General features: G+C 43.3%; 1 protein-coding gene across 1 annotated transcript in view; it reads right to left on the bottom strand.

Moving 5' to 3' along the window:
- Positions 1-3,307: 3,307 nt before the first annotated feature.
- The window catches only part of cemip2 (cell migration inducing hyaluronidase 2), a gene marked incomplete at its 3' end in the record, with an annotated part of 90,971 nt that continues 68,053 nt past the window's right edge, over positions 3,308-26,225 (bottom strand). Inside the window, exons 9-13 of the mRNA XM_080738443.1 lie at positions 18,035-18,247; positions 13,286-13,491; positions 4,851-4,913; positions 4,428-4,594; positions 3,308-3,318 (exon numbers count right to left, since the gene is read on the bottom strand). Of these exons, the coding sequence (XP_080594569.1) occupies positions 3,308-3,318; positions 4,428-4,594; positions 4,851-4,913; positions 13,286-13,491; positions 18,035-18,247 (660 nt within the window). The remainder of the gene's footprint in view (positions 3,319-4,427; positions 4,595-4,850; positions 4,914-13,285; positions 13,492-18,034; positions 18,248-26,225) is intronic.

Raw genomic sequence — 26,225 nt, 5'->3', positions numbered from 1 at the left:
GGTTAGAGGGTGATTTGTGGCCTAGTAGGGAGGGTGGGTTGTTGGCTGGGGCGGGGGAAGTGGTGTCTCGGGAGGTGGAGGGGCGGGGTGCGGCAAAGCTGCACTGACTGGCTTGGTGGGCTGGGTTGCCGCAAGGCTGCAGGATATGGCCACTCTGCCTGCTAAGATGTGGCAGTACGGCTCCAGGTCTAGGTAGCCCCGGTATGTGGCCAGGTTCCATTGCCTTAACCTCGCGGAGGCCATGGCAGAGAACTGGCGGTGGTACTCTTGGAGGAGGGACCCTCCGAACCTGACGGACAGGTCAAGCACCACCGCCAGGTCGTCTTCCAGGTCCTGACGTCTGTTGGGGAATGCAGGGCAGGTGACATCTCGGAGGATGGAGAAAGCCAGGGCTACGGTGAGGAATGATGATCTGGTGGGGGTGGAGCTGCGGAGCTGGATGGAGATGTATCAGCAGTCCAGGAAGCAGAATTCGGTGTTGGCAGCGGATGGACGGAGGAGGGAAGCCAGGTCTGTGTCATTGCCCTGGAGGTTCTGGTTGGCGGAGGGATGCTGGGATGGGTTGTGGGTTCCGAGTGATGGCGTTGGATGGTGGGCGGGCTGTGGGGAGAGAACGGGGGGGGGGGGGGGGGGGGGGGTGGATGGGGGGGGGTGATAAGAGGAGGACAGGAAAGAACAGGGGGGGAGGGTTGGGCAGTGCCATCGCTGGTTGTAGGATGGCATGCCCGAGAGAAGGGAAAGTGAAAGCAGGCGGGGCCTGAGGTGCACTGGTGCCAGGTGTGGCCACGGCAGTGCTGTTGTTGTTGCCGGTTGAAGGGGAGGACAGAAAAGAGGAAAGTTGAGTGGGATGTAGGGATGAGGGTGCAGGGAGGGGATGAAAGTGCAGCCTGCGGGACAAGGGATGATAAGATAGACAAAGAGACGTTAATGGGTGGGTGGCAGGCACGGGGTTAATGACATGACACGGAAGTAGGAATGGTAGAGGTCGGAGAAGGGCGAATACGTTGAAGTATTTTGATACGAAATACAAAGCTGGGTCAAATATTTATCAAGGTACAAAATATAGATACGGGCCGGAGAAATGTATTTGAAATCAAATACGTATTTTGTATTATGAAAATACATGAAAATACATTTTATAAAATGTATGCAATGATGAGTAATGTATAGATTGATTGTCAAGTATTAAATTACATGCCTGTCAGTATGTCTAAGAATAAATTGACCATACTATGGCAAGTAGAATGATAATGATGTCATTAGAGACGGAATAATGACATTAGACATTGAAGTAGGGATGGTATAAGTAGAAGGTGAAATGGTAATAATGGCAAAGACATTGAAAGTATTTTGATGCAAGTACAAGTACTGGGTCAAAATGTATCAAATACAAAATATAAATACGGGCCAGAGAAATGTATTTGAATTCAAATGCGTATTTGTATATTGAAAATACTTGAAAATACATTTACAATGTTAGTAATGGTATTGGTAGTAGGTTGCTGTAGGGAATTAGTGAATAGATTAAGAGCAATGAATGGTGAATCGATAATGGATAGGAGGAAGGGATGATAATGAAATAGGAAAAGGGAAGAAGGGATGATAATGAAGGTAATGCGAGGAAGGGACGATAATGAATAGGAAAGGGAGGAAGGGATTATAATGAAAGGATATGGTGCTTGGTTGTTGTTTCTGGTCGGGCGCGGCCTGGGCAGCCGTGGGACCTTCGGGTCCTTCGGGTTGGCGGGTGACGTCATCGTTGCGCGCCCGGCTGGATGAAGGCCCCGGTTTTGTTGTTGTGGTTGTGGTGGCCAGCTTCTGTGTGGAGGCGATTTGCGGGCTTGCAGCTGCCGCTGGAGTCCTGGTACGGTCCGGTCACCGATGTTCGGTGGCGCGGGATTTGTGGCTGTTGGCGGGAAGCCCCGGAGGAGAGTGGGGACAAGCGGCGGCCGTGGTTGCAGCGCTCGCTAGCCTGGGACCGCTGGCTGAGCCGGCTACGGGTCGGGGAGCGCCGTGCCGGTCGCTGGTTGTTGTCTGATCGCCCCGGTCCCGCGAAGCGGGCGGTTTTGGGTGGCTGTATGGGACCGATCGGACCGGGCTGGGTTGGATGGATGGAATGGCGGGAATGGAGGAGCGGCGGGAGTAACCGGAGGCGTGGGAAGAGGCGGACTGGCCGGTTGGGTTGATGGCGGTGCCGGAGCGGCGGGAATGGCTGGGCTGGCTGGAGTTGTTGTTTGGGCTGTCCGGACGGGAGGCTGGCATGGCTGGGTGTCGGGGTAATCGACCGGGCTGGTTCCCATCCGAGGCGAAAAACTCAAGAGCTCATGGCGAGGCAGGTAAGAGCGAACGTTGTTGCTTGTTGAGCCTCATACGAAAAAGCAAGAGGATACGAAAAGCAAGAGGGGTTCTGGGAAGTTAGAGTGAGGATAAATAGAGCTAGGTAGATGTCTAGGGGGCGGAGCTAAGGGCCAGGTAGGCCAGGTAGGTGGTGTGAGCGCAGGTAGGTGGAGAGGGGGGAGGAGTCATGGTGTGTTTCTCTCTCTCCTGAACTTCTGTTGTTCCAACACCATAAGTAATACGCAAGCACATGCAAATTGGCTGTAGGAACATGGCCATAAAATCTCTGGGGCTATGGGAAAACCGCCCAACATTGCCGTATGAACATGGCAGTTTCCTATCTGTTGGACCTGAATATGGCTGCATACTCTGGATCCCCAAATCCAGATTCATGGAATTCATAAAATGAATCTAAAAGCAAAATCTCCTTCAGCAGTGGCCTCGATGACCTATGGTGGGTAAAATTAGTAAAAACATGCACAAGGCCTTCTTGTCAAGTTATGAGGACACTATAGTGGTGGGTAATTAAGTACTGTATATTTCCAAATGGTAGGCTGCCCCGGTTAGATAGTACTATTAGGTAGCCTGGTACCTAATAGTAGCTGGGGGTTTGACCCCATTTTGCATATCAAACACCATTCAAATGGACGCAAATAAATGTTGCAAATAGCCGCATAGTTCTTTTAAACACCTGGGGTCCAGATAGGTTTTACCAAAACCTATTAAATGCCCGGGCTACCATTTGGAAATATAAAGGTATGTACATTGTATTTGTTCATCACGTCTCACAAGAGAACTCAAGTGCTTCACATACAAAAGCAATAACACAGCAAAGCATTCACATAATTGCACATCAACAGAAACAAAGCCATACAACTAATCTCGGAAACCGCTGACACATTACATATATGCAGGTTACATTACACACATGGACGTTAAAATCAAAGACACAATCAGACCCACAGAAACGTTAGGTCAAACCTGTAGGGACGCAAACTCATGGAGTGAAAGAGGTGACAAACACAAAACTACTCAAAATCATTGCCTTTAGTGCCCTATATGTTGGGATCATAAAGGTTACTTGTCTCAGTTTCCATCTGTCTAACACATTGTCTGAGTAGAAGCGGTCAACTCAGTGGAGTGGAGAGATTTACAAGTTAGGCTATAGACTCAGGCAATGACCCAAGTGACTGGTTTGCATTCCCAAATATTATGTGTTACATATTTGTATTGGGAAGACTTGACCACTGGAAATTACTCTAATACCTAAGGCAACATGTTTATCTACTGTCATACTTGGCATTCTTGGCTGATATTACATAATTGTTTAGCAACACAAGTCATTACACATTGTACTTACACACAAAACGTAGTGATCAGGCCCATCCGGGACTTTGGCTTTGGTCCATGCTGGAAAGACCACCATGGTCTTCATGTCGATATCATCCTATTATGGGTACAAGTTCTATTTGTTAGTCATTCGTAACGATGCATGTCAATACACAAACTACAAATATTAAATACATTTTTCTTAAAGGTAATATGATAAATTTAAGAGTTTGTATTTGCACACAGACAAACTCACAGGAAGGTTTACATGGAGAGCTTCAGTGTACTTCCATGTAGGAACAACGTACATGTCCTCAATATAAATGTCCTTGCCCTATGACAAAAACAAATAGGTTACAGCCGTTACAGCCATTTCACATACTTTCTCCAAAGTATGTACTCTTGGTCACGTTAAAAGATCCAAATTCTTACATGTCGCAGAGCATCTTCTTGTACAAGTTTCATGCAGGCATTCCCAATCTACAAGAGTAAATCACAAAACAATGAATATAAAATACGGTAAATGCTTTTTCTTTCTCATATTTAAAAACAACTTTCCACAACTCACATTAGAGTCCATGTTTCTTTGTAACCCAAGGCTCCAGAAGTCTTCCCTGGAAAGACAGGTGTTCCCTTCCTTGACAATGAGCTCCTCTGGTAGACGTTGCGTGTCCAGGATGTAGTCAAGCTGCAGAGAGGAGCCATTAGTACAATAATGGTGTTTGTCATAAAAAAGGACATACTTGCATTTTGTAGTTTACCAGTTGGTATTGGAGAGGGTTCAGCTGCTCTTCTTCCCAAGGAAGACTTGTCTCCAAGGCTGAACATAAGGTGTCCATGTTCTGATTTGGAACTTTGGACATGCAGTGTCCAGTCTGTCCACTCTGGACGGGCAGGGTGGATGGGGGTAGAGGGGAGTGAGTTGGTCCTAGAAGTAAAAGTAAAGAGTGTTTTTCAAGGCACACAACCTGTGATCAATTTAAGTGGTATATGAACTATGAATGAGATGTATGCCACTCTTTGCTTCATCCTTCTTCGGTCTGTGCTAAAGAAAATTGAAAGGAAAAACTAACAGAAAACAACCAACAGGGAGGATGTGCTGTGTTGATGTGATGGTGGTTTGGTTGTTTTGACCTCAACTGTGTATGATTTCACAATAAAGTATAATTGTGAACGAGTCCTACCGGTGAGACTTCCCGTGGATTGTTTCGAAGTCTGCGGTGTGTCCACCAAGGTCTGCATGGCGTCTGGGGATTACAATTTGGGCATTTAGCAGATGCTCTTAATCCAGAGAGATTTACAACTAGAAAGACGCCTCAGGGCGAGGTCCAGACAATTTATGAAGACCCCTGGTACCAATATATGGAAATACATGTACTGTATGGAGATAGACTGTGAGGCCAAAACATGCTTAGTTATTCGTTATATGAAAGTCCTATGATGTATATGACATCATACCCTTTTATATATAGATTTTATATATGGATTCTGTTAGTGTGGTATGTGGCCGATGTGGCCTCCATACAGTATATAGGCATTCCAATATGAAGTCCTGTTAGATATGGGCTTAATATTGATGACATCAGGTAACTCCATATATGGGCATAAAAGTGATTGTTACAGTGAAGCCAGAGCGTGATGTCAGAGCAGGCAAACCCATTCTGTTATGAGTGGTTCCCCTGACATCAAAGCATGATGTCAGAGCGACAAACCCATAGAACCAGTGTCAGGCGTGACAGACAAAGATACACAGACAAGCTGTGACCGTTTCCATAGTAAACTTGGGACCTATGGTCGCAATAAGCAAGGTACTAATACGTCAGTATATCAATACATCAAATGCAAAGAGATAGTAGGCTAATCTAAGAAAAAAAAAAACATTGATAGTAGACCAAGCACACTTTTAGTAAAAACTTTTAATATTTGATAGTTTTGCCAGTCCTGTCGAATATTCGACTATACTTTTTGGATATAAAAAAAATCTAAAGATTACATGTATGGTCATGATGAGGTGATGGCGATGTCTGCTGTGTGTCCACCAAGGTCTGCAAGGTCTGTTTGAAAGTGTCTGTGGTATATTTTAATTGATACAAATTACAAAAGGTTTTGAAAGTGCGCGGTTCCACTGCAGCCAACACTACACTTCTCACTAAACGTAAACAACATAGTGTCTGTCTGTGAATATAGAAGCCATGACATCTGTCTGCTCTTCCTGTTGTCCTTCACAAAAAAGTGTCCCCTTTTACTTCTTCCCAATGCGTGACATTTTATCCAGGTTAATATAACAGGAAATAGGTGTAACAGACAGGGCTCCAGACTAACTTTTTCACAGGTAGCACTGGTGCCACCTACGTTTTAATTAGGTAGCACCATCAAAAATTAGGTAGCACCATATTTTTCTTTGTATAGCGTATTTGCGTGGTATTAATACATAGCCTTATTATACTGATGACAGTTGTGTTCATTTCCATACCATAAGCCATTTCAATTTGCCTTGATGTAAAGATTGACAATGACCCAAACTTGATATTTGCTAAATATTTTAATCTGAACTTTAGGTTTCTCTGTATGAGCAGCAGTAAAAATAGGTCAGCACTAAGGCTTGTGATATTAGGAAAGCCTTTGATATTCGATATAATGTTGTTGAATACCCCGATAACAATATGTCTCATGATAAGTAAAAAAAAGCTGTAGCCTAGTTTTTATGTATTTTTGCTTCAAGTTAATATTTGCAAACTAAAGACATTAATTCAAGAAAGATTTACGAATATCTCGGCTAACAAAGGCAATATAGAACTATCAATTTCAACTTGCACAAGTAGACTAAATGCAATAGGCCTGCTTTCATGCAGGATGGAAAAAAAATTGTCCTTATGGTTTTAGAGTGAGATACTGGGAAGTAAGCTGCTTGATATCAACAGAAAACGTTCACTTGGAGACACACACGCACACGCACGCACACACACACACACACACACACACACACACACACACACACACACACACACACACACACACACACACACACACACACACACACACACACACACACACACACACACACACACACTCTCACAGAACACACGAGACACCAAAGACAGAAAAGTTTACAGCTGCCGTTCATTTGAGCTAATTGGCTATGAAGTGAGAAGCGCATTTTGGGCACTGAGGAACTTAACGAGTCACACAGCTGTTTTAACGTAACAGTAGGTTAATGTAACCAACGGTGGAAACATCCACGAGCGATTGCTAATTATAGCTAATCTAATAGCAAACAAACAACCTGTGGATTATCCAGTTCGAGATGACAACAGAAAAAAGCACGGTTATACAAAGAAAGGTTAGTATATTATGTGATATCTATCCAATGTGAGCGAGAGAGTGAGAGTGTCTGTCTGTCTGTCTGTCTGTCTGTCTGCGTGTGTGACCCACCACCGACCGGACCGACGTGTGTGTAGTACTGTGTGTGTATGTGAGAGAAAGAGAGAAGGGGAGGGGCGGAACATAGGCTCTGCAGGCAGGCAGGCAGCCAGGGAGAGAGAGAGACGGACGGAGCGAGAGAGAGAGGCGTCAGGCGATCCTCGATTGAGGATTTTCTTTTTACTTTCTTCCCCCCCTTTTTTTCTAGTCGCACCAGCGCGACCTGGTTACATTTTAACTCGCACTTTATGAAATTAAGTCGCATATGCGACCTAATAGCTCGCACCCTGGAGCCCTGGTAACAGAGGCAGCGCGATACAGAAAGGGGACCCAATTGCGAGGGAGGGGGATGGGGACTCCGACAGACGGTCAGGCAGATTGACGGTCATTTGGACTTAGACTGATGGTCAGTCGGAGGCTGACAGCCGGGCCCCCGCGGTCTGCGGGCCTATACCCAGCTTATACGGATGCTCCGCCCCTGGATAGATACCTTTATTATCCCACGGGGGTAATTAAGTTGCCCAGAGGCATCACAGCAGTTAGGTAACAAGTTACAAAGAGGTAAGACAAAGAAAAAGAGTACTGTAGTGTACAGTAAAAAAATAAAAGCAAGGCACAATAAAAAGAATATAAGAAAAGAATATAAACATAAAGTCAAAAAGTAACTCTTGTGTACTTTGTATAATGGGTTATGTACTGCAATAATAAATTATCTGGAATCTAATAAGCAGAAAGAGACACAGGAGATTCTAATGATTTATGAATAATCTCTCAGTATTCCACCGCTCCAACACAAACAAGCTTCTGCGCACGCACAAACACACACACACACACACGTGTACACATGTACACACGCACGCAAGCACACAAACACGTTTATACCAGATCAACAAGCTCACATCACGGCAGTCTGCAATTACACAAGCTCATACAGTAGATCAGTAGGACTCCCTAATCGGGAGATAAGCGACCGTCAGGTCGCATGTATGTTGTCTGCAAAGAGCAACCTCATGGTGGCGCTAGAAGAGGGGCATGTGAGAAATCAGGGGTGGAGGTTGTGGTTTGCCAGCCAAAGAGTGTGTGTGCAAAGTTTGGCATGGATAGGTGCTAGGGCATTCACGAATAGTGATTTTTTTGTATTCAAATTATTCAACCTCAATGTATTGGAATAGTCGAATATTCGACAGGACTGGCAAAACTATCAAATATTAAGTAAGCAAGAGGTGAACATTGTGAAAATAGCAGATCTACATGCTCACAAAGCCTCGAGGCTTTGTGAGCATGTAGATCTGCTATTTTCACAATATTTATCTGTGGAACAGAGTCACATTAAATGTAATGTAGCCTACAATTCCACAATTGGGTCCCGACCCAGGGTTTGGGAAGCTGTGCTGTAGAACAGGCACTGACACTGGCACGCAACTATAAGTATTTAAATCAAGTTTAACTCTAATTCCAACCCCTAAATCTAACTTATAAACGCCTAATCCTGACCCCAACATTCAATCTTTTACACGCAAACACACACACACACACACACACACACGCGCGCACGCGCACACGCACACACACACACGCACAAAGCGGATCATGCTACTTCCCCTCCACAGAGAGCCTTTTTATTGCCTCTAGTACAAGACAAACACGTCTCCCAGAGAGAGAGAGGAGAGGTTGTTATTGCGGGGATAAGAGCGTTATCTCCCTGTAACTGTTTTTACGCTGGACACCGAGCCTTCTGCCTTCTGTCACACTGCAGTATTGTGTCTGCTCTATCTATCTGACCGCGGTCACTTCCCACACAAACACTTGAGATTCCACAGATCAGTGTTGATTTCGTCGACTAAAACTATGATGACATTTTTTGTCGACAGCGTTTTTTTCACTGACGAAAACGAAATAAAAACGAAATAAAAACTAAGCTGTGATGACCAAAACTAAGACTAAATATATTGACAATCTCGTCAACAAAATAAAAACTAGACTAAAACGTTAGGGAGGGACTGGTGGAGAAGAGACTAAGAGAGTCATTTTATGTTTAGTTACTCTCAGGCGCTGCGACGCGTTGTGAGCTTGTAGATCTGCTATTTTCAGCCCGCAACCAAGTGTAAAATCAGTCATTATGATGCCATCAAGGCCTGCCAAAATACATTTTAGTTGACTAAATCAACTGTAGATTTAGTCGCCTAAAAACGTATGATATTTCAACATATTCTCGGCTGGATATTTAGTCGACTAAAATTAGACTAAAACAAAAACTTTTCAGGTGACTAAAGTATTACTAAAATTAAATGACATTTTATTCAAAAGACTATGACTAAAACTAAATCAAAATGTGCTGTCAAAAACAACACTGCCACAGATATTGGGGCGGCAGTGGCTCAGGAGGTAGAGCGGCCGGCCGCTTGGGAACCGGAAGCTTCCCAGTTCGATCCCCCCCGGCTCCCCCAGAGTTGGCGTCGAAGTGTCCTTGAGCAAGACACTGAGCCTTTAACTTTTTTGGTGCCATGATTTTTTCTCTTCAATGTCCCGCGATGCCATGGTCTCCATAGACTTCCATGTAATTTATAGTGCACGGATCGTGCACGCCCATGCCTAGATGATGCACCACGTGTGTGCCCACTGTTCACAGCTTTCAAACAAAAAAATCCGCTTGGAAATCCGTTCAGGCATTCATGATTTATCAGCCATTATGTTTTCTTCAGATGTAAACAAACATGGCTGCCATGTTTGAAAGAATGGGTTGGTATGGGGGTTAAACATGCAATTTCGCGATCGCGATCATGCCTAACACATTTCTGGAGGTCCAAAAAAACATTTTTGAAAAAAAAAAATCTTCAAAAACGGCCCAAACTCTGGAAACTCGGGGTTGGCACAGCGGTGGTACCAATACAAACTCGGGAAACTCGGGGTTGGCACCATATGTGTTAATTGCTCCCGATGAGCAGGTTGGTGCCTCGCATGGTGTCCTCCGGCATCTGTGTGTGAATGCGTGAATGGAATGCACAATCATTGTAAAGCGCCGCCCTTGGATAAAAGGCGCTATATATATGCACCATTTACCATTTTATATTACAGTTTTTGGGTCATATTTGCACGCACCGAAAGAATGTATGTTTCCATTGTATGGTCTGTTTGTTTGGTCTGTGAGTTTTTTCAAGGACATGGAAGTTGTAGGTGTGCAACGGTTAATCATTAATCAATTTCATTGATTACAATAATCAAGAAGACATCTAATACATAAATAAACACGAATAAAGTACTGCATACTGTATCAATGCAATATTCAGTTGCGGTGTCTGAAGGACGGCAACATTGTTTCTTTGAGAATGTCCACAAGTCTTTTAAAAGCCAATTGTTCCTCCATTGTGTTCTCATTTGCCATGGGGAACACGTTGTGGGGGGAATTTATGCATTATTGTGCTTCAATGTCAGTGATTTATGCCCATTTCATCATGTATTTTACCCTCAAAGACTTGGAACACGCCTGAGTCGCGTTAGATTTTAACCACTTTAACCATTAATTTGTGCTTTAACTATTGAAAAATAGCAGATATACAAGCTCACCGAGTGCCACGCTGCGAGCTTGTAGATCTGCTATTTTTGAAAAATCGTGAAAATGTGTGCAAGTCTTTGAATATCTTTGACCCGACTTCTAAATCCTTCCTCTAAATCAGCTGTTCTCAAACTTTTTCATGTCAAGGAGCCCCAAAATTACAGGTATTTGGCCGCGGACCCCCATCTCAAAATATGTTGTTCCAGGGACCCCCCAGAAGCAGAGGTTTGAGTTACAAAAGTTTGTTATTTATTGAAAAATTTGCACACATTTTCACGATTTTTCAAAAATAGCAGATCTACAAGCTCGCAGCACGGCACTCGGTGCCGCGCTGTGAGCTTGTATATCTGCTATTTTTCAATAGTTAAACGCATTCAACAATTCTAGGCCTAAATGTCTTAAAAGAGCGTTTCCTGTCGGGAGAAGACTTGTGGTGCCTCTCCGGACCCCCAGCTCATCACAACACATCTGGAGAACATCAGCAGCTTCCATCTAAAGCACTTTAAACAGGGACACGAGGAGCGCCATGGGACGAGGTGGTGACTGAACAAATGAGTTGGCACATTTTGGCGTTAGAAGTTCAGTGCCCGTGTCTCTCTCTCTCTCTCCCTGCCTGGCCGTTGGTTCTAGAGCCCCGCCAAACGCCAGGGTTTTGGTTTCCGATTCCAATGATCCCCATTTTGGAAAGTCTTGTGGAGAGACCACCGATTACCCACGGTTTGATACTTGGTCCAAAAAACGACAACCCTTAAGCCCTTTGCACACAGGACAGTTGCGTTTTTTTCGTTTGCGGCATGAATAACACGCATTGGATTTGGTGTGCAAGGCTGTGCGGAATCGGCGCTGCGGATCCAAAAAGGAGTCATAAAAGGAGTGATGAGTTTTTTACCGCATGCGACAAGACGCACGAATCGAACTGGTTTCGATCGAGAAAAAAACGCACGGCGGCAGCCACTCGTCGCACAGCTAATTCGGAGCCGGTGTGCATGAGGTCATAGAGAATCATTGTTTTCTTTTCAAAAAATTATATTGTCCGTTTTATCCTTGCGGTTAAACGCGCCTGTGTGCAAAGGGCTTTACTTAGAGATGCAGCCCGAAAACCGAGTCCATTACAAACCCGGGTATGAATTAATCGAGACCCGAGTATCAATAAGATTTGGGCTTGTCGAGACTGTTATCGGGTATAGCGGATCCATGACACCATGTCTAAACGATCAAAACAAGTACGAGTATTTCTACATTCCAGTATTGATACTTAACCCATTTAGAATGGGTACACATTATTGTGTATCATTATTTTATGCTTTAACTATTGAAAAATAGCAGATATACAAGCACCGAGTGCCGCGCTGCGAGCTTGTAGATCTGCTATTTTTGAAGAATTGTGAAAATCAGAATGTTGACCTGATTCTATAAGTGTCTTTTGAATCCTTCTAAGGTTTTTTGAAAAACCTATGTTTCTATGTCAGCAATCTGGCCAGCCATCGTCAAAGAAAAGGTCCTTTTCACTTAACTGGAGCTCAGCTAGTCTGTTCTTGAGAGACTACTATGTCAGTGGTTCTCAAACCTTTTCATGTGAAGGACCCCCAAAATGATATTTACTTGGCCACGGACCCCCATCTCAAAATATTTAGTTCCAGGGACCACCCAGAAGCAAAATTTTAGTTACAAACGTTCGCTTTGAAAATATATATATTCAAAGATTTGCACACATTTTCACGACTTTTTCAAAAATAGCAGATCTACAAGCTCGCTGTGAGCTTGTATATCTGCTATTTCTCAATAGATAAAGCATTCAATAATTCTAGGCCTAGGCCTGGGTTAAGTAAGAAATGTGAGTACTTTTTCCACCAACATTGAGAGAGGTACAGTACAGTACGTACTTGCACTCGGTGCTGAGTGAGGACGTGTAGTAAGGAAGGGACCATAAAAGGTAATATTGTTTATCTTGATAAAAAACACTCACAATAATCGTATTGTGGAGATTATAATTTATCATGAATCCTCAATCATGCACTGGGATTAATTGACCTTTTATTTGCCACGCCCATATCCGGTACCATTTAAACCCTCTATAATTGGTAAAACGGGCCTGAAAAAAACAAGCTTGATACAGTTTATTGTGTATGTACTGTATATCTACAAGCTCACAACACGTCGTGTTATCGGTAGATCTGCTATTTTTCGGCAAATGTTCCGCCCCAGGATAATGGATGTTGGGGATGTTTTGATTATCGCGATCACAGACATAAAAAGGTAGACGCCTCTTCCGGCTCTCTGGTACCCGTCTCGCCTTGGTGGGCATTTTTGATTGACAGGCTTGGAATTCTTCTGTGTGCGTAACAGACAACAAGGTCGGTAGGCAAATCAGAGGCAGGTTTGAATGGAAAAGTCCCGGAAAAGACGCGTTGCGATTGGCCAGTCGTTTTTTTGAGTGGCAGCCTGCCCTCGACACATCCTCTTTTGTGCCTATCAAGTTGGACAGACGGGTCGCTCCAATCAACTGAAGCGGGCGGACGAGGTATCTCGCTTTCTATATCTGTGATCGCGATAATGTCATAAATCGTGATTTATTCAGTCACGATAATGGTTACATGACATGTTCACATGGTCCCATCCCTGGCGTGTATGGGCCCGGGTACCTACTTGCACTCGGTGCTGGGCGAGGGCGTGTAGCCCGGGTACACCTTGTCCCGGATGGCGGTGCAGAGGGAGTCGTTGCGGTCGGTGGGCAGCAGGGTGCCCGGGCGCGTCAGGAGGCCCAGGTTGTGGTAGAAGGTGTTGCGCTGCTCGATGCCGTCCTCCAGGAAGAAGCAGTGGCCCAGCGTGTCGTAGCCCACCGTGTCCTTCACCTGCCACGCCACGGGGAGGGAGGGACGGGACGGGACGGGACAGGAGAACACATGGATGGGGGGAGGGAAACAAAACTATTAGGGGAGGGCGATATGCTGATAAATATCGCTGAGACGATACTGTGTCTCCACGACACACATTTTCACGACTTTTTCAAAAATAGCAGATCTACAAGCTCGCAGCGCGGCACTCGGTGCCGCGCTGCGAGCTTGTAGATCTGCTATTTTTCAATAGTTAAAGCATTCAATAATTCTAGGCCTAGGCCTGGGTTAAGTAAGAAATGTGAGTACTTTTTCCACCAATGTTGAGAGAGTGTCTCCACGATATGCCTTTTCAGAGATATCGTATATACAGATCCTTCTCGAAAAATTTGAATATTGTGTAAAAGTAAATTGTCTTGAAACTTTAATATATTTCTCGAAACTTTCATATATTCTAGATACATTGGACATTCAGTGAATTATTCCAAACCTTTTTTTTGTTACAATTTTGTATTTTTAGGGCATACAGCTTATGAATATAAAAAGTCCATATTTCAAATATTACAATATTACACAAGACCACTCAAAACAAGGATTTATGATAGAGAAATGTCAACCTTCTGAAGTCCAATGGGAAGTTTCCAAAGTCGGTTATGATTTGGGGTGCTATGGCATCTGCAATGCTTTTTCACACAATATTCAAATTTTTCGAGAAGGATCTGTATATATATATATATATATCGTGATACAATGAGGGAGAGCCTTATGAAAAACGTTCCTGTTGAATTGTTAATACAGAGATTCATTGCAGAATTAATTTAAACCTGCATTTTGATCTAAATCAGTAGTTCTCAAACTTTAAAATGTCAAGGTCTCACCTTAACTCTGACAGTATACAAATGCATTTGTATACTGTCAGAGTAACATTCTTGTAAGGGTCAATTTAGACCTCCCAAAAGGAACCCAGAGAGTCCCTGGACTCCACTTTGCGGACCATTGGTCTAAATGGTCTGTTTCTTGTAGTTTTTGTTACCTGATAAGATTGTGTATCGTGATACAGCTTGGAAAAAAGATTGCGATATTGTGTTTTTCCATACCATCCACCTAACCCCTAAAAACTATTATATGCCACCCACAATGGGGTAAATGTATTTTTTTTCCTATCTCTTTTGTACATAATAGTGTATTATTGTGTTAATTCAGTATGCTATGTTGATGAATAGAATACATAGAATACATTTCTGACTAAGTATTCAATAAATCAATCAAAGAAGTCCGAGGCAATAATTCATTCAGCGCCAACATTCTCATGTTGAAAAGGAGAGGAGAAAGATGAAATGTTAATGTTGAAAAACCGCTGAATAAAAGACAAATAAAGACAAAAAAATAAAGCAAAACTAAATCTACATATTGTCGCTTTCGGGCAGAAACCTCTTATCTCCTTTTTCTAACTTCTTTTTTGTGTTTGAGAAAAATATTGAAGAAATTGCTAACTACGTTTTTTTCCCCCCCAACAGGTTGAAAGGGTTAATTATAATGTTACAGTTGCTGAATTCCTGTTTTCCTGGAAAAAGCCATTACAGTGACGCTTCCAGAAACTCCTACCGTGCTGAAAGAAAATGACACTGGTTACATAATGTTCACTCTAAATTACAGCTGGCTGGGGGATAATGATACAAGGAGAGGTGTGCAACAATGTAGCACATAGTAAATATCATCACTGTCACGAAGAAACCTCTTCTCCATAATTCAACTTTTTTAATGTATTTATTTATCTTTTTTTTTTGTTATTTAATGCCTTACTTAATGCCCTAGAGCAGGGGTTTTCAAAGTGGGTGACGGGGCACCCTGGGGTGCCGTGATGCCAGTCCAGGGATGCCGCGAGATCATTTTATTTGGAATTCATCAATATCACTACGTCAATCACTTCACTATGCTTAGTAAAACAGACCTGATTTGCACTGTACTTGACGAGTTCTTTTTCCATCTACCACAACTCTCTTCGACAAAAATAGCCGATCTACAAGCTCACAACGCGTCACGTTGTGACGCGTTGTGAGCTTGTAGATCGGCTATTTTTGGTGAAGAATAGGCATGCTGGGGTTCAAGTGGTTAAAACGTCAAGTATAACGTTATTTTCAGTCAGTTCTGATGGAAACGGATATTTCTCCAATAGGATGTAAGATTCTAAAAAAATGAACAGTCTAATTCAGGGGTGCCGTGGATGAAAAAAGTTATTTACATGGGCGCCCTGAGTCCAAAAAGTTTGAAAACCCCTGCCCTAGTGTACTCAAGGTTCAAGGTTGTACTTTATTGTTACATCTTTTGTACAGGTACATAAGAGTAAAACGTATTTTTGTTCGGCTTCCTTCAGACAATGCAGTGGTAGAACTACAACAAAAAACACAACACATCTAAGATAAAAATATAAGTAATAATGGCTTAGGAAAGAAAGAGTGCAAAAGGCAAAAGAGCAAAGAACGGTGCATAAAAGTGGCAACAATAGCCCATCTACAAGCTGGTTGTTGGCCATGTGAAGTCCTTGGGTTTATGGACTGTGAACCTGGATGTCCCTCAGTGGAGCAGGAAGACAGTTTGTCCCACAGTCCCTTATCAGCTTGCTTTTCCTCAGGAAAAAGAAGGCTTTATTTTCCTGTCATCGAGTTGAAGGACAAACGCTGGCATGTCACCGCTTGACGTCAAGAATGAAATCACACTCACGCGCGCGCACAAAAAGCAGCCTTGTACGGTACCCACTGCTATTGGCAAACTAACACGCACACACGCACACGCACACACGCACACACACACACACACACACACACACACACACACACACACACACACACACACACGCACACACACACACACTGCTGTTTACTATGCTCGTTTGATTGAAATGGAGATCGAGGTAAACACATTCCTTGTGTGATTCTACGTATATCTGCCAACTTCTCACGAAGGAAATAAAACAGATTAATATCAAGTTCTGCCTCCAGAACCAGAGACACAGAGACAGAAGACAGAAGATAGAAAACAACAGGAATGTGGAGGGCTACGATTTAAATCTAATAACGATGGAGGATCAACTCCATAAAACAACAGTTGCTGTCAAAGAAATGGATGAGGAAGAGGATGACGAAGGGACTAGCTAACAACAGTTGCTGTCAAAGAAATGGATGAGGAAGAGGATGACGAAGGGACTAGCTGTAGTCATAGTCTTTTGAATAACGTTTCCGTTTAGTTTTAGTCGTGTGAAAAGTTTTGGTTTTAGTCTAGTTTTGGTCGACTAAATCCACAGTTAGTTTTATCGTCAAATATGTATTTTGGCGTGCCTTGATGCCGTCGTAATGGCTGATTTTACACTTGGTTGCATGCTGAAAATAGCAGACCTACAAGATCAAAGCACAACCAAACACAAAAGGACTTGTCTTTTAGTTCTACTGGATTTCTTTTCCACTAGTCCCTCCCTAACAGTTATTCTATAATTTGTTGGCAAAATTGTCAAAATACTTAGTCATGATAGCTTAGTTTTTATTAAAGTTCTTCCAGAAAATATGGAAATTTGCCTTAGGCCTGGTAGAATCATAAGTATTCTGAAAACTAGCTTTTATCGTTGCGAGGCGTTGTGAGCATGTAGATCTGCTATTTTCACAATATTTATCTCTGGAACCGAGTCACATTAAATGTAATACCTACAATCCAAGTGCTTGTCAGGGTGGGGATCCCCAGTTCAAATATGTTTATTTTGGGGGTCACGGCCTAAAAAGGTTTGAGAACCCCTGGTACAGAGCATTAACAAATTCATCCACCAGGATGACAACTAATTCTTATGACTTCCTATCTCGCCAAGCCTTATAAACTATATATTTTTTAAAGAGAAAACAATAAAAAATAAAATAAGCGAATATTCGACTTTGGTGAACAACGTCGAATAGTGACTTTGATATTCGAATATTCTAATATTTGGTGAATGCCCTAACACACACACACACACACACACACACACACACACACACACACACACACACACACACACACACACACACACACACACACACACACACACACACACACACACACACACACACACACACACACACACACACACACACACACACACTGCACTGACCAGCTAACCAGGCTTTCTGGGGGAAAGCCTGGTGTTCGTTCACAACAGGCCGTTTGGTTTCCGCCTAAAGCGCGGAAACCACTAGAAGAAGCGGCATCGCTTTGATTTGGTTCCGTCCGTTTGTTTCCCCAATCCCTATAAAAATGCTTGCGTAGCCTAGTGTAGTCTTGCCAGTCGCTAACAGTTGGACTAAAAGATGCATATACCAAACGATTTTTTCAAAAGCAAAACTACTCCGCACCAAGGAGTTTATTAGGTAGGCCCTAAAAGTATGTCCTTGAGCGCAGGGGAATATTTTGGGTTAAAACTGAATCCGGTTTGATCTTTCCGGCAAATTGTAGTCCTTTGAGTACTACAACATGACTTGTTGTGGTTTCCGCTCCAGACCGGTTACAACCCCGAAGAGTGAAGTGATCCCAGACTACTGACCAGCAGTCCGTTGGTGGCGTGGATGCTGATACAGCGTGAGAAGGAGTGATGGATGGACAGTCCGTCCACGTAGGTGGGGTCCCGGTAGCCTCCCCGGCGGTCCACGTCCCCACACAGGTGGAAGTGCAGCGGGTAGCGGCCCCGCTCAGCCTGCTGGCCCATGTTCCTCAGCTCTACGTGGGACAGGTGCACCGCCGAGAAGTTCCCAAACACCTGAGGAGAAAGAGTAAGGTCAGGGACAAGGGTTCTTGATGAGGAGCATTGAAATTGGTGGCAAAAACAAGTTGCCACTTAACTCATTCCCTGCTAGGCCCGATAGTCCCGAGAATATTTTAATGTCCTTCCCCGCCAGGCCCGATAGTCCCGAGAATATTTTAATGTCCTTCCCCGCCAGGCCCGATAGTCCCGAGAATATTTTAATGTCCTTCCCCGCCAGGCCCGATTGTCCAGAGAATTTCCAGTTTTTGAAAAAAATAAAAATAAATTAAAAAAAATTTACCCCAAAAAATTTAGTAGGCATGATACCAATCGCGAAATTGCATGTTTAACCCCCATAGCAACCCCATCTTTCAAACATGGCAGCCATCTTTGTTTACATTTTAGGAAAACATAATGGCTGCTAGTTCATGAATGCCTGAACGGATTTCCATTCAGATTTTTTTGTTTGAAAGCTGTGAGCAATGTACACACACGTGGTGCATGATCTAGGCATGGACATGACATTATCAGTGCACTATGAATTACATGGACATCTATGGAGACAGAGGCATATGAGAGTACGAAGGTATTTGCAAATGGCGGGGTATGACAACAACAGCTCCCCCCCAACAACAGCTGACCAGTACAGTAAGTAGTCATACAGTCAGGCTATACAGACACTTAATTTGATTGGCTTATAATTGCGCATCCCCACAATGACATCATAAAAATATTAACTTGTTTTTTAAGATGATTCTTAAAGTGACAGTAACCCTTTAGGTGACAGGCCCCCTTTAAGTAAGTAAAAGTTATTGTATTTGGGCTAGAGACATTAAAACACACCTATAGGCTTTGCGCCTTATTCAGAGTATAGTGACAGGTTTCATTACTAGCGGGGCTGTTAAGGAGAACAATACTTCAGTTCTGGAAAGAAGCACCACAATTTTACAGAGTGTACCTCTTGGGTCATTCTTTAGAAAAATCACATTAGACACTTAATTTTCAAAATGTCCGCCAGTATTAAAGATGGCCGCCTTTTCGGATATGTTTTACAGTACGCCAGCCAGTTAATATCAAATTTTCATAATATTAGAGTTGTTTTGTAGGTTTTAAAACATCCTGAGTTCATTTATTACACTTTTAAAGCAGCCAGAATAACCTTTCTGACTTTTGGTTGGGGTCTTTCCTCACCTGGGACCCCCCAGACAGACCCCTGAGCCTATTTCAGTAATCGCTCTGCTCCTGCACCAGAACAATGTTAAATTAGATCTGAAATATGCTCTGAAATAAAAAATGACTAGTAGCAAATAACAGAGGTCTTCCACGGGGGGTCCGGGACCCCTGGGGGGGTCCTCAGAGCTATTACAGGGGGCCTGCCAAATCTCGATGAGATCTTTTTTTTTTCTTTTTTTTTTTTACATTTGAAACTTTGAATGTTTTTATGTATCCTGGTTTTATGTATTGTACTTTGATGGTTTATTAGTATTCTCAGTATTATTTATAATGTTTTTTGTGTTAAAACAGTTATGGTTGACAGCTGTTACTGCAGGGATTGCAATAATGAAGGTATTGCAACTTTTCACTTTGGGTGCAGAACAACATTTCCATTTATTGCACTGCACTCACACTGACAACACATACACACACACACACACACACACACACACACACACACACACACACACACACACACACACACACACACACACACACACACACACACACACACACACACACACACACACACACACACACACACACACATTTTAACCATTTATTTATGTCCACACAAAGGAGATGCATACAAGGACACAAATAGTATAGGTGCAGTAGAGTAACATTTACAAAATCATGGCATTATGTCTTCATGATACAATAGCAAGGCACTTGGTACTCTACGGGTATAAGTAACAGCGTCTCCGCCATATGTGGCGGCTGCCGATTATAGCGGAGACGGAACAATACTTTGCCAGCCTTTTTGCCTCTTTTTTAGGCACTCCAAGTTGTTGAAACCCTCTAACAACCAGCCTGTGGATATGTCCTAGGCTGCCAAATATGAAAACAAATAGTCTGCACCTGTACCCCAGCTCTGAGATCGTATTTAGGAGAGGTAGGTATTTAATGACCTTGGTCATGAAAGCTTCCTCTAGGCTAGGGTCAAAGGTGCAAGCCATCTCCAATACAGACACTTCCCTGGACTCTTCATCAACCACAACAACATCTGGTGTATTAGCTGTCAAAGATGCAAACATTTCCAAGTTATCACAGAGATGAAACATGGATGGAATGACACGGGAATGTTTGTACACACACACACACACACACACACACACACACACACACACACACACACACACACACACACACACACACACACACACACACACACACACACACACACACACACACACACACACACACACACACACACACACACACACAAATGCAAACATGCAAGCAGGCTCACACTCCTGCACACCAGGTTTACATCGCGTCACCTCCCGGTGACGCTCTGACAGACCCGTCGGCAAATGAATAGACCGCGCTTTCTCAGCCCCTACGAGCGCTCTACTACACTACTCACCAAACCAACGGTAGTTTTGCGTTGTTGAAAGTCTATTCTCTAGTTGGTGAGCCCCCAGCACCCCACCCACTCTGCAAAAATACACTATTTTTGGCATGAAATAAAGTGCATCCAACTCGACCACCGCTTATTTCCGGGTTGTGAACCATTGTATCTGCGGTGGCCACTAGGTGGCTCGAGGTGGGTGCGTTTTATTTCATGACAAAAATAATGTATTTTACAGAGTAGGTGGGGTGCTGAGGGGCTCACCACCGCGGAGAATATACTTTCAACAGCGCAAAACTACCTTTGGTTTGGTGAGTAGTGAAATAGTTTTGTTTATTTTGACTGAAGTTGAGCGCTCGGAGGGGCTGAGATATCGTGGTCTAGCCATTTGCCGACGGGTCTGTCAGAGCGTCACCGGGAGTGACGCGATGGACCAGAGCTAAGTTTGGGGCAGAGTTCCTAAATTCTGCCCGAACCCAACCCAACCTGACATTTTCGGGCCAGGCCGGGCCGGGGCCTAAACTCTATGCTAATTAGTGGGACCGGGCCCGGGCCCGGTCCCACTAATTAGCATAGAGTCTTGGGCTCAATAAAAATAAAAAAATAAAAAAATTGATAAAGGCACTACATATTTTTTCCCCATCAATTGAGAAAATATATGCAGTAAATATATTTTCTAAATAATCATTATTTTTTGTAATATTTACATTTAAATCTGGGTCCTGGGGACTGGGAGACATCAAATGCCTTTTTTGGGTCTCAAAGCTAAAAAGTTCGGGAAGTGCTTGTTTTACAGTCTATAGGCCTGAAAATAAAGGCTGTTCTAATGGCCTCCCTGTCCCGCTCCAGTAATGATAGGCTCACAGCAATGACACGCTGTCTTTCTTTAAGTTTCTCTACAGGCCCGCTGGAACACAAGCTGCAGACCCCCCAAAAAGCCACTAATGGTCCTCTCTAGATCAGTGGTTCTCAAAGTTGGTTCCGGGGGACCCCCAGGGGTCCTTGAGGGGGTTTCCAGGGTAATCCCCAACCCAGCAAAATGAGGAATAGCTTAACCACTTTAATGTTATTGTATATTTCGGCTACTACTGGCAAATAGAAGATCTACAAGCTGTGAGCTTGTAAAAAATCAAACCTCGGTTCGAAGTGAAGCGGTGAATCTGAGTATAAAATTGTCTAGAGCTACAGAATCTAGGACACTACACACATATTCTGGACGTACGGGACAGATTAAACCTGTTCATTCTGGACTGAAATGACCATATATGGACATGGGGGACACACATGGGACACACATTTACGGACAGATAAAACCTGTTCATTCTGGACTGAAATGACTATATATGGACATGGGGGACACACATTTACGGACAGATAAAACTTGTTAATTCTGGACTGAAATGACCATATATGGACATGGGGGACACACAAAGCCACTCCTTGGAAGCGGCTTTCACCGCTTCAAAAATGTGTATATGGAGAAATTAGTAAAGTACAAAGTTGAAATACAAAATGTAAAAAGGGGGTGGGGGGTTTGTAAACAAAACAAAGGTACTTCTCTAGGTATCTCAGGTAGGACTGTTTTAAAGGGATATTTCACTTTCAAAAAAACTTTTGGTCATTTTATCGTCTAATCAGGCTTTTATGAACACCCTGGACAGATTTTAATTTGCTTGATTCAATATTTGGATACTTGATGTAAATGTTTTCAGGCCCCCCCAGGCTCAAGGCCTCTCCACATACACACCCATTGTAACTTCAAACTCCATTTTAACCATGATAGATTCATTAAAAACACACATTCTTTTTTTCTGGTGAGTCATACTAACCTCCTAATACGTGAACAGGCCGTGGTTTTTCGATAACTTTTTATTATTATTTATTTTTCATAATTTTGTTTTGTATTACATTTTTCTCATTTTCCCAAAGAATTATTAAAAAATAAATGAAAAAGGTTTTTGAGAAAACACGGTCTGCTCATGTATTAGGAGGGTAGTATGAGTAACCAGAAAATAATGCGTTTTTTAATGAATCTATCATGGATATTTGATGTAACATTTACATCAAATATCTAAATATTGAATGTAGCAACTTAAAAACTGTCCAGGGTGTTCATAAAAGCCTGATTAGACAATACAATTACCAAAAGTTTTTTTGAAAGTGAAATATCCCTTAAAAGCAAATGTTGGAACAACTCCTGGGAAAGTTACATTTATCTCCAAGTTCAGACCACTGGTTCTTGTCAGACACCTTCCTAAACAAATCCACCTAAACACACAAACTTTCAGATGGGGGTCTGCAGCAAAAAAAAAAAAAAACGAGCACAGGTCTTCGCCAGGTCAGGTAGGTTATTGTGGCCTCCTGGTGGTGCTATAATAGGACAATGTGAAAAGGGTGCCATGTCTTCGTCATAGGACCCGGATCTGTCTGTATGCGTCCATTTTATGCCCATATATGGAGATCTCTGTATCTGTCTGTCTGTGTCCCTTTTATGCCCGTATCGAGGCCGGGCACTGCACTCCCCGCTGTGACGGTGCCATGGCAATGGTCGGACATTTCATTGTTCCTACATCCCATTGGTCCGAATCTGGTGAATGTTAACCTGGTGAAAAATACTATACCTAAACCTAACCCTAACCTCAGTAAAACTATGCCTAAACCTAACCCTAAAACCTAACCCTAACCAAATTAGGACTAATGAGATGTAGGAATAATGAGATGTAGAACTTATATGCAGTCCCTGCTGTGGCGGGGAACACGCGTGCCGAAGTCTGTGTTGACGTACGTGATGTCAGAGCCTTTTGTGCCGTTTCCGGAAAACCCTGATGTCAGACATCAGCTCTACACACTTGACCTCTAGTGAATTGTGGAAGAATCGTCTCTTTGCACAGGAGAGATGTCAGAATGAGTCTGCAGCTGGAAATAACGTACTTGATACGTCTTTTTTTCACCAAATCTCTTCGTCAAAAAATAGCCGATCTACAAGCTCAAAACACATTGCAACGTGACACGTTGTGAGCTTGTAGATCTGCTATTTTTGGCAAATGTTCCGCCCCAGGATGATGGACGTTGGGGATATTTTGATTATCGCGATAATATTGTAAATCGCAATTTATTTGGTCACAATAAATCGTGACATGAAACTTTCGTATCGTCCCTTGGGATGGGACGATACGAAAATTTCATATCACGATTAATGACAAAAGAAATCGCGATTTACGATATTATCACGATAATCAAAATCCATTACACTGGGGCGGAACATTTGCCAAAAAATAGCCGATCTACAAGCTCACAACGCTTCACAACGTGACGCGTTGTGAGCTTGTAGATCGGCTATTTTTGGCAAAGACATTTGATAGAGTGAAAAAAAAGACTGTATCAAGTACATTATATTATAAGTACCTTTTACCAATTCTAGAGGGTTTAAGTGGCACCAGTTATGCAGCTCAGCAAATAAAAGGTGAATTGATCCCAGTGCATGACGATATCACGATAAATTAAATCTCCTCTATACGATTATCGTGAGTGTTTTTTATCACGATAAACGATATTATCGCGTATCGTCCCATCCCTTCCCCGGACCCCACTTTGAGACCCCTTGCAGTAGGAGGTCTTGTGTGGGTACGTCTTAATCTACTGAGCCTGGTTCCTGTTAGGGAGAGACATTGGCCAATCCTTCAGCTAACCAAGTCTCACACGCATGTGCACGCACGCACGCACGCACACACACACACACACGCGCGCACACACGCACACGCACGCACGCACACAAGCATACACACACAGAGAGAGAGAGTCTGATTCTAACAATCACAGAAAAACAGACACACATGCAAGCGCACACACACACACACACACACACACACACAAACACACACACACACACACACACACGGACACACACACACACACAGACCAAAGTCTCACTCATAAATCTCTTACATACACACATTTCTCAAATGCTCCCATACACTCCTACACAGTTAGCTCACATTATAAAAAATGTGCGCACACACAAACGGTTCTCTCCTACACAGTTTTCTCTATCAAACGCGCGCACACGCTCACACATGCGCTCACACGCGCGCGCACACACACACACACACACACACACACACACACACACACACACACACACACACACACACACACACACACACACACACACACACACACACACACACACACACACACACACACACACACACACACACACTTACTTGGACAGTGGACTGATGAGTCTTTTCATTGAGCATAAGGGGGAAGGTTACATACAGCCTGAGGAATGTTATTGTGAGTGTGTGTGTGTGTGTGTGTGTGTGTGTGTGTGTGTGTGTGTGTGTGTGTGTGTGTGTGTGTGTTGCATTAAGGTCAAGGGACATGTAATAATGTGTTTGACCTCACCTCACCCTGTGTGTGTATGGTGCTACAGTGTGGACTTATTGGATGGAGTATCTTGGGAAGAATATATATCGTCGCTGTTGGGTAGAAACCTCTTCTCTTCATGTTACTATTGTTTTGTTTTTCGTACATTAACGTCCATACTTCATCACCCTACAGCAGGGGTCTTCAACAGGGGGTCCGGGACCCCTAGGGGGTCCTCAGAGTCACTACAGGGGGTCCTCCAAATCTTTGTGCGATAGAAACGTTTTTTTTCCCCTCTTTTTTTTATATTAACCATTTGAACCCTAGTGTCCATATTCTGAGAACTTTAGCCAAAAATAGCAGATCTACAAGCTCACAACGCCTCGCAGCACGAGGCGTTGTGAGCTTGTAGATCAGCTATTTTTGGCAAAGAGCTTTGGTGTAGCTGAGAAAAAGAGCGGAATAAGTACAGAGTGAAAGGTCAAGTTTTATAAGTATTGACGGTTCAAGTTGTTAAATATCAGAACACGCAAAGTGACAAGAATCCAAAATACACTGATGATTGTTCTGTCAAACGATGAAACTATATGGAATCTATGAACAGGTTGTGGGGGTCCCTGCTTCATCTCTCTCTCAACTCAGGGGTCCTTGGCCTGAAAACGTTGAAGACCCCTGCCCTACAGTGTCACACAAAAGCATCAAAAGTAGCAGATGTACAACTTGCTCCAAACGCATCTCGGTCTCATGCCTTTGCTTGTCCATCTGCCGCTTTTGCTGCTTTTGAGTGTGAATCGTGAAAAAGCAACGGTTTTGGACATAGGAGGCTTTCCAACCGACAGGGACGATTATGCTGTCAAGGAACACGAGGGGAGGGAGAGACGAATGGAGGGCGAGAAGAGAACAGAAGAGTGGGAGTGAGAGGATCAGGTCAAAAAGGAAAAGCGATACAGAACAGAAGAGTGCTTCGCTTAACACTTCTCCCTCCATTTAAAATACAAGTGGTGATGAGAGACTCTTTCTGTGCCAAATGCCAAAATGGCTCCAAGGTAGCTGTGC

The sequence above is a fragment of the Nannobrachium achirus genome (assembly GCF_963921795.1).
Source record: "Nannobrachium achirus genome assembly, chromosome: 12".
Classification (NCBI taxonomy): Eukaryota; Metazoa; Chordata; class Actinopteri; order Myctophiformes; family Myctophidae; genus Nannobrachium; species Nannobrachium achirus.
The sequence above is the reverse complement of the archived record's forward strand: the minus strand, read 5'-3'. Positions and strand labels throughout refer to the sequence as shown.